The following is a 13,458-nucleotide window of genomic DNA, read 5'->3' on the forward strand; positions in this document are numbered from 1 at the left end:
ATATTAAATATAATATTTGATTTGCTTGCCCCATGTGTAAAACCTAGAAAAATATTAAATATTTTTTTAAAAAAATTAAATCAAGTTTGGAAAAATAGATTTCTCACACCATCACCATGTTACTCTGTTTGAGTAAAGGTAACACCAAGAAATCGATGATGAAATGTGAGAGACCAAACAGAATCAAATTGTAACTAAGAATCTACTGATCGATCAAGAAATATAGGCAACATTTACATCATCAAATTGATGGTCTTGCGTACAAACAACAATCGTATAGTAATCTAAAGCAGAGCATAACTAACAATCATCATCAAACCAACAAATAAGTGAATTGAAAAATTTCTTTCCTCGATTACAATAGATCCAGACGTTACTCGGCGTCCGGAAGTGAGAATCTGCAGAGGGGGCAAGAATTGCTCTGCTTCAGCCACTCCATCAGACACACTTCGTGAAACGGATGGCCGCAAGGCATCGCCAAAACCTGACTCATCTCATCGAAGTCATCGAGGCAGATGGGACATGAGCTATCTTCTCCCGTTGTAGTTACCATCTGAAGCCCCTCCACTGCCTCTGCAGACGCCGGCCACGACCCTCTGCCGAACTGGATGACGTCGACATCGTCGTCGTCCTCGAAAAAGTATTCATAGGTCTCCAGAGGAATCAAATAGCGAAGGTGGCTGTCAGAAGAGGAAGGAGCGTCGGGGATTTCAATGACGGAGAAGAACTCCACAAAGACCAACTCCGTGATCGGAAATAGGTCGAGCACCGCGTAGGTGTATGTGCGGAAAGCTTGAGCGAGAAGGTCGAGGTCGGCAGGGCGCACGTGATTCGCCGCGACGCGGTAGAACATCCGCTGCGTCTGCTCCTCCCAGGCGGCCTCATGGTTGATGTGGTAGTAAGGCTGGGGGATGGTGAAGTGGGAGTCCTCGGCGGCGACGTCGTCGGAAGAAGAAATTCTCCGCCGGCAAAAGTGCGAGATCAATTGGGGCGGCATCATGTCTTGGTCACCCGCCAAGAGCCGTAACACCACTCGCGCCTCAATGCGAAGAATAACGTCGCCTGCGTCGGCTGCCCACCCAGGAATCACCGTCGACGGGGCGGAGCTGTCTGCGTTGATTCTCCAAGTTAAAGGATCCATGAAGATGAAAAAGAAGAAGAAAGCGGTGGAAAGCTCTGCGACAAGTGACGGGGCATCGAGTTATCGATCGGCGGGCTGTCCGATATATAGAAGGCTAGCTCTAATGTCACGTGACGAAATCAAATAAAATCAGTTCTGTACGGAATTCTATTTCCAATTGGATTCCTATCTTCCGTATAATTAGAAATAGACAGCTGTAGTTAAAGAATTTTATTGGCAATCTGATTTCAATATCCTAATAAACTTAACATCTAAATGACATCAATTTAATAAATGTGTTAAAATTTCCGTTTACAGTTTCAATCTTTGACATAATATCTTGTACTTATTTGTAAGTTAGGGCATATAAATATGAATTAAATTTATTTAAGTGATCTAATTTATGATTATTAAATTTTATATTGTTGGATATGAATTTAATATATAGAATTTTTTAGTTTAACATGTTATCATCTATGCGCATGATTGAATTATTCATATAAGGGAGAGGTCCTTAAGAATGTGTTTGATTTAAGATTATCATGCATAATTTTAATTATGTGATTATTAGATAATCATATAATTATGTTATTAGAAATAAAACTTAACCTAATGTTATTTGATTGAATATTAAGTAATGCAATAAAAATTTATTTGTATGAAGATTTTAATGTATAACTTAGTATAGAGAATTGTATCAATCACTAACTAATAAAATAAAATAAAATATATATAATAATAGTATTATTATTATTATTAATGGTGATATATATAAATAAATAAATTTGGATAATATTTTAGAATTTATTATTATTTTAGAATTTTTTGGGAATAATTTTATTGGGCTTCTATTTAATTTAATCTAAGCAGTTAATTGCAATTAATAAAGTTTTAATAAAAACCTAAGTTTAAAAAAATCTCTATAGACCTTTTTTGTGAATAATAGGATCCTACTATGCTCAAAATCTTCAAATGTTTTTTTCTCAAATGTTGAATAGTAGCAACACAAGTCCGGCAGATAAGCTAAACAAGAAGGTACGTGCCTCCCGTCTTCTCAAGTAGAACCTTAGTTAACTATTAGATACACAATTGAAGATAGAGATTCTAAAGAATTTTATTTTTTTATAGATTTTGTATCAGTTTCGAGTGCAGAATCCACTTTTCTGGTTTCTGATATGAATAAAGAAGAGAGAAAAGAACCATCAGAAAAAATAAATGTCTTAACAAGAATATAAATACATATATTGCAATAAAACAAACAAACAAATAAACACTAGTTTAACAAAAGCATTTACTAGACAACCCTTCAAGATATCATTGGCAAATTTTGAACTATTGTAGAATGGAGAAGATGATTTAGCATCATCAAAAGTAACCATTGCTTCCAGCCAGTTATGCATGAAAGGCGTGCATCATTGAAGAGCAAGAAGTGCAATGAAAATGTTTCTTGATACATGAAGAGACTCAGCAATTTCCACCAATGCTCTCTCATATGCAACATGTACTTTCCGCAAATCCTGTAGTGCTAATATCTTCATGTATTTGTGCAAATTGTAGCACACCAATGGAATTGACAGGAGTGGAACAAAAGCATAAGGACTAAATTAAAGTGCTAATATCTTGCTGTATTTGTTGCTTGGGAATTCACTTCCTTGGGAGTAAAAACAAGGGTTGATAGAGCTGCACCTGGTAATTCAGCAGCTTCCAGCTTTCCTGGAATAAAATAAAAACTTAACCATGAACAAAAAGGATTCACTAGGTTCATAAATCCTTGATGTTGAACTATTTAAGCTTTTTCTAAAGGCAAAATCCATGTTCACAAAATCTCTATCAGAGAGAATGAATCCCAACAAACTATGTCTGCAGATGAAAACAGAGCAAAAATATGGATTCAAGGAAACCTAGGTGTTTGAGACAGAAATAGGACTTTAGACATTACCAACTCATGATAAAAGATCATAGCCACATAAATAAATGGAGAACTATTCTATGATCAGTGACCACTCTGGGGTTCATGGAAGGTATAGTAGGAATAAAATAAGTTATGGGTCAAACAATCAGACCAGTAGTCAGTTGGCCAACTGATTAGATGGTGGTTCAATTAGAATGGTATAGATAAATATATTAAAAATATAAATTAAACCACTTTAATCAATTACACATGATGCCTGGACGAATAGTGATAAAGTGGTTTCCTAGCAAAAAATGCTTAGCCTTAGAAACAAGGGATTTTAGGATTTAGATACATTCAATTCTACTACTAAAACCATACATAAGAAAGAAGATAAGGATATTCTAAATCAGATCAAACCATTAAACAATGAACAATAGAAATGTACCCAATCAGGCTGACTGGGGACAACTACATATAGAGGAACCATTATAGAGTTCAAAATAACCCAAAATTCACATCAGATGACCAAAAAAATAGCAAAGCTACCTAACCAAATTAGGAAAGAAATACAAATAGCAATCAAATGGTACTTTCAAGCAACACTTAACTATTTGTATACTATTCTCATTAAGCAATTAAATGCACTTTATTTTTCACTTTGCATATTGGTATTGTTCCTATATGTGCTCAATCCAAATGATTATAATTACATCAAAGGAAAAACAATTAAAAGAAGATAAAACTATGTTTGAACAATGTATATGAAGATTAATAGCAATCAAATGGCGCTTTAAGCCGACTTAAATATTTGTGTATTGTTCTAGTTAAGCAATTATATGCAGTTATGTAGTGGTGGATCAATCAAGAGAAATTAAGTCCAGGCTTTATCAAGAGAAAATAATTTCAAATCCTTGTATTGGTGGATATGTGAAACCATGTTATCCCAAAGATTGCGCAAACCATTCCTTGGAGGCCAGGAGAGTCACTTGGTCATGCTTAAGTTGGCAATCAGGTAAAAGCTAACTCAAAGACGGACCATAAGAGTATAAGTTAAGAAAGCCTCGCTTGCCTTGACGAAGGGGTGTAGTTCAACGGGGTAAAATTTGCAGCCCCAAGAGGGATCGGCGGAGGAGGCGAAACGGACTAGGAAGTCGATTCCCTTGACGAAGAGCGGGACGAAGCCAAGAGGGCAGCCTTCGAGCGCAGCGTGGAGCTCAATGAGGCCTTGGGATATCGTGAGGAGTCTGTTCTTGACGACGGGGCAGAGTTCTCGAACAGCCTGGTCGGCGATGGGGCGACAGGGGAGGCGAGGTAGGTGGCGATGGCATCGTGGGCCGCGGGGGCGTAGTTGAGGCTGAAAGGAGAAGATGCGGTGCGAAGATTGGGAAAGACGGCGGTGTTCGGCGGCCACGACGCTGTTGAACCCTGAGGGTTTAGAGGATCATCATTGAGATGTCTCTTTATTTCCCATTAGACTAAAAGGATTTAGCATCGTCAAACCTAATCCCCTTGAAAGACTAATCTTCTTTTACTTCCACTACTTCCTCAGGGGTTTCTAGATCGCTTAAACGGCGCTAAAGACAAAGACACTGACTGTTCAATTAGATTTTTTTTATCTTTTGTTTATGTTTTATTATGTTATGCCATGTTAATTGTTGAAATAAAGATTCATGATATTATGGCATCTTAGAATTCATATGATTTAGGTTTACACAATTTCCATCAATTGGTATCATATTCAAAAGTTCTGTACGTTTTCATAGTTTACAGTTAGGTTTTTCTTCGATGTATGTTTTTGTGTTGAAAGATCTTATGATAGAAAACCTAGGAAAGGCTTGTGTTTTCAAATTTGTAGCATTGTCGCGAAGAACATGAAGAACAACAAGCAAACTGCCACTTTCTTTGTTGAAAACTATCATGTTCGATCTAAGTCAAATTGCATTGGTGTGATCGATTGTCTTGGTCGGACAATTAATTACTAAGTCTTAAATAGAGAACAAGATCATTGGGAATTGATTAGCCTGATTGATCATTTGCAATCAATAGATTGGCAATTGAATTCGGACATTTGAATCGATCACTAGGCTGTCACTAATCAATTGACAATCTTGCCAATCGATCGATTACCTTGTCATGTGACACAAAATTATTCGGATTGCTTAGGTGAATCAATTACAGCCTTTAAATGGTGACAAAATTAATTGGAATTGATTAACCTAATCAATTGATGCAATCAATTGATTAGAATTTATTTCTAATCGATTAAAAATTAAAAATCATGACAAAATCAATTAGTCTAATCAATTGATTAGGAATTCGGTTTAATCAATTATCAACCTTATGATCATGATTGAGGTGGCCTATCAATTGACAATTTATGCCAATTGATTATCAACACTGAAATCAAATACAATTGGTTAATCAATTGGTTTTAACAAATCTATTACCATGGAATTTCAATCAATTGGAAAAGTCTGAAGTTGATCACAAAATCTTCTATAATCGATTATCAAGATCAATTGAGTGAAATCAATCGATTGACACACATTATCAATTGATTAGGGATCTTGAAGTTGCATACAATAAGTTTATGAATCAATTGTGGTAGTCAATTGGGTAACACCAATCGATTATCATATAGCATCAATCAATGGATAAACCTAATTGTTGAATAATTAAGGCTGATTAAGTGTGAATCTGTTTGAGTAAAGTTCCTAGGATTTTCTTAAGTCTCTCTACACATATGCTACTAAATTGAACTATTGTATCAGTCTAAAGGAAGACACTTTAGATACATCTAGTGTCTTTTGTGTAAATAGACGTATATCTATGTTAAAGGAAATTGACCAAAGGAAAATTATTTTTATGTCAAATATATGTTTCCGAGTAGCCTATAATTATAGAAAAAAATTATTTTATTTAGGTCATTGACAAAATTTATCGACCCAAAGGAAGACATATTGCGTGACAGATGAAAATTGTTATAATCTATGGACCAATTTATAGCTCATATAAAATGTCAAATTATGCAGATAATAGGTCAGCCCAAAGGAAGACTCATTTACAAGTGTCTTTAAGGCAATATGTAAGGAAACAGAGAACCATGACTTCTTGTCATTATGTTTATCTCCAAGAGCAAGATTTTGACATAGGGTTAGAAAATAATCCTACATCTTTCCAAGAGTTCAAACAATGCTCTTGTTGGTGCAGTTAGCACCAATGATTAAACTTAGATCTTGATGAATGCCAAATAAATTAAAGTTAGATGTTGTGTTATCTAATCTTGTTACCAAGTGTGCAGAAATTGACGAGTCTAGAGGACCTGCCACCAAGTTAAAGCCCAATTAGGTCTAAGGACTTGATAACTGACACAAAGTCCAGATAGGTCAAAGAGTGACCCGATATTTGGTGGAAAGTCTGGCTGGGTCTGCGAGACCTGATAGCTGGCCGAAGTTCAGTCAAGTTTGCGTACCTGACAAATGGCGGGAAGACTTGGTGGGTGAAAAGGTAAGTCAATTGACTACAAATGGTAAGTAAATGCAAGTCACTAGAATAGAGTGATCCAGTGAGAATGAGTCCTAGTGGGACTATAGGCACAGTCTAGCTTAGAGCCATTTTGAAAGTTGATCCGGTGGTAAGAACGGGGGACCCCCTGTTTGGGGAAGTCAACGCCACGGGGAGGTCAAAGTATCCGACGTCCGACCGGAGAAGCGGAGACCGGTCGGCCGAACGGGGTCACAGCTGAACCAAAGACGACCCGACGGGACTAGGGGTTCCGACGCTCGTTGAACAGAGGCATATGGCCGAGCGGACCCTCATGGGCGGAGGGTCAAAGACACGTGGAGGTCAACCCCAAGTTCGCGCCGAACGGAAGCATGCCGGGCCGAACGGAAGGATGCTGCGCCGAACGGAAGCATGCCGGGCCGAACAGAAACATGCAGGGTCGAACGGAAGCATGCAGGGCCAAACGGAAGGATGCCGAGCTGACCTGACATTCGGCCAGGAGCTTCCCGGGCCGGACAGAAGACAACCCGACCATGGGCGGGTTTCCGACGCTCATAGTGAAAAGGGTCACCTGGCCGAGCGGATAACCCGCTCGGCCGAAGCATAAAGCATCGTTGCTGTGGAACACTCTCAGCCGAGCACCTGGTCGGACCGATACCTACGCCCGGTCGGACCTATGCCTGCCGAGCGGCTAGCCACTCGACGCGGGAACAGAAGAGACAAGGACAAAGGAAACATCGGGGGAACATCTCCTGACAGCGAGTATGTTCAACGACCAGGCCATACGTAAGATCTTACAACAAAGGATCCCGCTGTCCCATCATAGATGTGCTCGGACTGTAGCAGTATGGTGTCAGGTAAGCTCTTCTGATAAGCCCATACCGAGGTATGGACAGAGGACACGTATGCACCTCGGTATGTGTGCCCGAGCCTCTTCACAGCTCTATATAAAGGGTCCTCACCCTTCGCCAGAGGTACGCACTCTCGGAGATTTGGAGCCACTTCTTCGTTGTTCTCTTACTTGACTTGAGCGTCGGAGGGTCGTCGCCGGGAACCCCTTCCCGGCTCGACTTCTTTGCAGGTTCGTCGGAGTGCCGTCCGACCGGCCGAAGATCTACGTCAACGACAAGGAGAGCACCACGTGCCCAGCGTCCGTTGATTCAGCGATTCTGACAGGATCAATTTGGCGCCGTCTGTGGGAACACACCTGCATCCGAGCGGAAGCAATGGACGAGGCTGGACGACCGCCCACGGTGATGCTCTCCACGAAGGAACTCGACGCTCTAATCAAGGCAAGAGCAGCTAAGCTCGTGGAGCAACAGAGAGAGAATGCGTAAGCCGAGAGGTTGAAGCAACAAACAACGTCAGCATCAGGTGGCCAGCGGAGGCAATTATCCCCGAGCGGAGGCAATGATCCTCGAGCGGACGCCTCCCGCAAGACAATGATCCAACCGACATTCAAGGGGGAGCACCGCCGAGCGGATGAAGATGGATTGGGACTTGGATCAACCATGAAGCGCAAATCATCTCCAGCCGTACCGAGCTGGGTGAGAGGTGCGCTGATGTAATTTTATATATATTTTGGTCGCCTATGTCCTTGTAATGCAGGAAGCAGAAATAATTAAAGGATGGCAAATAGTTTCGCCGAACGGCAGTGTCAAAATAGCGTCGAGCTCCGACGTTAAAAATCGAGAGACGAGCCGGCGTCTATAAACCCTCCGAGCGGAAGACCGTCGAGCTCCGACGTTAAAAATCGAGAGACGAGCCAACGTCAATAAACCCTCCGAGCGGAAGACCGTCGAGCTCCGACGTTAAATATCGAGAGACGAGCCGGCGTCTATAAATCATCCGAGCGGAAGACCGTCGAGCTCCGACGTTAAAAATCGAAAGACGAGCCAGTGTCTATAAACCCTCCGAGCGGAAGACCGTCGAGCTCCGACGTTAAATATCGAGAGACGAGCCGACGTCTATAAACCCTCCGAGCGAAAGACCGTCGAGCTCCGACATTAAATATCGAGAGACGAGCCGACGTCTATAAACCCGCCGAGCGGAAGACCGTCGAGCTCCGACGTTAAATATCGAGAGACGAGCCGGCGTCTATAAATCATCCGAGCGGAAGACCGTCGAGCTCCGACGTTAAAAATCGAGAGACGAGCCGGCGTCTATAAACCCTCCGGCGGAAGACCGTCGAGCTCCGACGTTAAAAATCGAGAGACGAGCCGGCATCTATAAACCCTCCGAGCGGAAGACCGTCGAGCTCCGACGTTAAATATCGAGAGATGAGCCGGCGTCTATAAATCATCCGAGCGGAAGACCGTCGAGCTCCGACGTTAAAAATCGAGAGACGAGCCGGCGTCTATAAACCCTCCGAGCGGAAAATCGTCGAGCTCCGACGTTAAAAATCTAGAGACGGGCAGGCGTCTATAAACCCTCCGGCGGAAGACCGCCGAGCTCCGGCGTTAAATATCGAGGGACCGGCGTCTATAAATCATCCGGCGGAAGACCGTCGAGCTCCGGCGTTAAATATCGAGAGGCGAGCCGCGTCTATAAACCCGCCGAAGCGGAAGACCGTCGAGCTCGACGTTAAAATCGAGAGACAAGTGGCGTCTATAAGCCCTCGAAGCGGAATACCGTTGAGCTCGCGTTAAAAATCGAGGCAGGGCGTCTATAAACCCGCCGAGCGGAAGACCGTCGAGCTCCGACGTTAAATATCGAGAGACGAGCCGGCGTCTATAAATCATCCGAGCGGAAGACCGTCGAGCTCCGACGTTAAATATCGAGAGACGAGTCGGCGTCTATAAACCTGCCGAGCGAAAGACCGTCGAGCTCCGACGTTAAATATCGAGAGACGAGCCAGCGTCTATAAATCATCCGAGCGGAAGACCGTCGAGCTCCGACGTTAAATATCGAGAGACGAGCCGGCGTCTATAAACCCGCCGAGCGGAAGACCGTCGAACTACGACGTTAAATATCGAGAGACAAGCCAGCGTCTATAAATCATCCGAGCGGAAGACCGTCGAGCTCCGACATTAAATATCGAGAGACGAGCCGGCGTCTATAAACTTGCTGAGCGGAAGACCGTCGAGCTCCGACGTTAAAAATTGAGAGACGAGCCGACGTCTATAAACCCTACGAGCGGAAGACCGTCGAGCTCCGACATTAAATATCGAGAGACGAGCCGGCGTCTATAAATCATCCGAGCGGAAGACCGTCGAGCTCCGACGTTAAATATCGAGAGACGAGCCGTCGTCTATAAACCCGCCGAGCGGAAGATCGTCGAGCTCAGACGTTAAAAATCGAGAGACGAGCCGGCGTCTATAAACCCTCCGAGCGGAAGACCGTCGAGCTCCGACGTTAAAAATCGAGAGACGAGCCAGCGTCTATAAACCCGCCGAGCGGAAGACTGTCGAGCTCCGACGTTAAATATCGAGAGACGAGTCGGCGTCTATAAATCATCCGAGCGGAAGACCGTCGAGCTCCGACGTTAAATATCGAGAGGCGAGCCGGCGTCTATAAACCCGCCGGCGGAAGACCGTCGACGTTTAAATATCGAGAGGCGAGCCGGCGTCTATAAATCATCCGGCGGAAGACCGTCGAGCTCCGACGTTAAAGAGACGAGGCGGCGTCTATAAACCCTCCGGCGGAAGACCGTCGAGCTCAGGCGTTAAATATCGACAGGCCCGGCGTTATATATCGGCGGAAGACCGTCGAGCTCCGGCGTTAAATATCGAGAGGCGAGTGGCGTCTATAAACCCGCCGAGTGGAAGACCGTCGAGCTCCGGCGTTAAATATCGAGAGCCAGGCGTCTATAAATCATCCGAGCGGAAGACCGTCGAGCTCCAGCGTTAAATATCGAGAGGCGAGGCGGCGTCTATAAACCCGGGCGGAAGACCGTCGAGCTCCGGCGTTAAAATCGAGAGATCCGGTGTCTATAAACCCTCCGAGCGGAAGACCGTCAAGCTTCGAGAGACGAGCCGGCGTCTATAAACCCTCCGAGCGAAAGACCGTCGAGCTCCGACGTTAAAAATCGAGAGACGAGCCGGTGTCTATAAACCCTCCGAGCGGAAGACCATCGAGCTCCGACGTTAAAAATCGAGAGACGAGCCGGCGTCTATAAACCTTTCGAGCGGAAGACCGTCGAGCTCCGACGTTAAAAATCGAGAGACGAGGCGACGTCTATAAACCCTCCGAGCAGAAAAAGACGATCAAGGGGACTCGTACTCGCCGTCAATATCGTTCGACCACCTACGTGTTCCGCTCGGCCCAGTACCCAAAGATACTTCACCAACATCCAGTGAATAACCTCTTCTGTCGAAGCAGAATATATTCGTCCGAGCGGATGGTATTTTCATGGCGCCGCTCGGCCGAACTGATGGTCCAGTCAGTTGGACTAATCGCCTCCTTCGACTAGACTTGAAGGGGAGGCAAGTGATCCGGTGGTAAGAACGGGGGACCCCCTGTTTGGGGAAGTCAACGCCACGGGGAGGTCAAAGTATCCGACGTCCGACCGGAGAAGCGGAGACCGGTCGGCCAAACGGGGTCACAGCTGAACCAAAGATGACCCGACGAGACTAGGGGTTCCGACGCTCGTTGAACAGAGGCATATGGCCGAGCGGACGCTCATGGGCGGATGGTCAAAGACACGTGGAGGTCAACCCCAAGTTCGCGCCGAACGGAAACATGCCGGGCCGAACGAAAGCATGTCGGGCCGAACGGAAGGATGCTGCGCCGAACGGAAGCATGCCGGGCCGAACGGAAGCATGCAGGGCCGAACGGAAGCATGCCGAGCCGACCTGACATTCGGCCAGGAGCTTCCCCGGCCGGACAGAAGACAACCCGACCATGGGCGGGTTTCCGACGCTCATAGTGAAAAGGGTCACCTAGCCGAGCGGATAACCCGCTCGGCCGAAGCATAAAGCATCGTTGCTGTGGAACACTCTCAGCCGAGCACCCGGTCGGACCTATGCCTGCCGAGCGGCTGGCCGCTCGGCGCGGGAACAGAAGAGACAAGGACAAAGGAAACATCGGGGGAACATCTCCTGACAGCGAGTATGTTCAACGACCAGGCCATACGCAAGATCTTACAACAAAGGATCCCGCTGTCCCATCATAGATGTGCTCGGACTGTAGCAGTATGGTGTCAGGTAAGCTCTTCTGATAAGCCCATACCGAGGTATGGACAGAGGACACGTATGCACATCGGTATGTGTGCCCGAGCCTCTTCACAGCTCTATATAAAGGGTCCTCACCCTTCGCCGGAGGTATGCATTCACGGAGATTTGTAGCCACTTCTTCGTTGTTCGCTTACCTGACTTGAGCGTCGGAGGGTCATCGCCGGGAACCCCTTCCTGGCTCGACTTCTTTGCAGGTTCGCCGGAGCGCCGTCCGACCGGCCGAAGATCTACGTCAGCGACAAGGAGAGCACCACGTGCCCAGCGTCCGTTGACTCAGCGATTCGGACAGGATCTGCGAGACCTGATAGCTGGCCGAAGTTCAGTCAAGTTTGCGTACCTGACAAATGGCGGGAAGACTTGGTGGGTGAAAAGGTAAGTCAATTGACTACAAATGGTAAGTAAATGCAAGTCACTAGAATAGAGTGATCCAGTGAGAATGAGTCCTAGTGGGACTATAGGCACAGTCTAGCTTAGAGCCATTTTGAAAGTCTAAGATGAGACCATGACTAGATCCTACTCTTGGTATGACAAGATCTAAGTTATAAATTGATCGTATTTTTAATGTGCTAACTTTATTTTATAGGGTAATTTTTGTTGCTTGAACCAACGTGTCTTGCAAGGAATCAAAGCTGCAAATTGACTGGAAAATTGTCTCTAGGCGCATGGGAAGGGTCCAAGCACCCGGAGGTTCGAGCGCCCTGACCGGGTCCAAGTGCCAGGAGGTCCAGGCGCCCGGATCGAGTCCAAGCGCCTGGACTGGCCTGAACCTAGGCACCCGAGCAAAGGAGTTGGTGCATGCTGATTGACCATCACATGTCAAAGTCCAAGTGCTCGGACCGATCTGGGAGCCCGGAGATGGATGAAGTTTCAGAGATAGAGCTTCGACTAAGCGCAGACACGTTAGCAGTCCGAGCGCCCTAACTGGGTCTAGGCGCCTGGACATGGATAAGTTGTTGATGAAGTGGGATTGGATAGGCTGTGATCCAAGTGCCCATAGATGCCTATAAAAGAGCACTCAAGTAGCATCCTTCAACAACAATTCTCTATGCTTGTACATGAACTTTTGCAATCATTTTGCTGCCTCAACTCCGCGCTGCTACCGTGTTACTATTCAACGACTTTCAGCTACTGTTGAAAGACCGACACCAACACACGAGCTCAACTAACTTCAAATCTTCTTGTTAGGACACTTCGACGAGCTAGAGAAGCTGATTAGCTCCAATCGCTTCTTCAATGATGAGTTGTAGTAGAAAACACTCGAAGCAATGCTAATATCCAGATTTACTTAATATCCACCTCAATAAGGTAACTAATACAAGGATCCACATAGAGTACACTCTCCACTATGAAAATACTCCTTCTTAAAAGTACTCTGGAAGTGGAGAAACCTCGCGTAAGCTCACATATAAGAAATGCAATGCAAACAGGAAGAAAATATGCAATACAAATGAAAACTTTGCTTGCTTTCTTGTAACTTGTAAACAACTCTTGATCGATTGACAAGTGTAGTAACACTTGTCTTCTAAAGCTTACGGATCGGTGATGAAGAGTGGAGAAGAAGAGTTGCATTTGAATTTTCATCGACGCCTTTATATCCCATGGATTAGGACTCTTAATTGATTGGCTTACCCCCAATCAATTGCCAAGTCAAATCCGAGGGCATCTAGCCATCTAAACCTCGCAACGGCTCTTTTCTTCATCACTTAATCGATTAGCTAATGGATTATAGGCTTTCTTAATCGATCACTCAATCGATTATGAAGCCC

The 13,458-nt window shown here is 44.9% G+C and overlaps 1 protein-coding gene across 1 annotated transcript; it reads right to left on the reverse strand.

Annotated features, from left to right (window-relative positions):
* Positions 1 to 373: 373 nt before the first annotated feature.
* Positions 374 to 1,141, reverse strand: LOC122042627 (E3 ubiquitin-protein ligase Iruka-like). The gene has a single exon (XM_042602832.1). The coding sequence runs from the start codon at positions 1,139 to 1,141 to the stop codon at positions 374 to 376; it is 768 nt and encodes a 255-aa protein (XP_042458766.1).
* Between the last annotated feature and the right edge of the window lie 12,317 nt (positions 1,142 to 13,458).

The sequence above is a fragment of the Zingiber officinale genome, chromosome 1B, assembly GCF_018446385.1.
Source record: "Zingiber officinale cultivar Zhangliang chromosome 1B, Zo_v1.1, whole genome shotgun sequence".
NCBI classification, from domain to species: domain Eukaryota; kingdom Viridiplantae; phylum Streptophyta; class Magnoliopsida; order Zingiberales; family Zingiberaceae; genus Zingiber; species Zingiber officinale.

Bases quoted from the DNA above. Each gene is read 5' to 3' on its own strand.
- LOC122042627 (XM_042602832.1), bottom strand. From the start codon at position 1,141: ATGGATCCTTTAACTTGGAGAATCAACGCAGACAGCTCCGCCCCGTCG.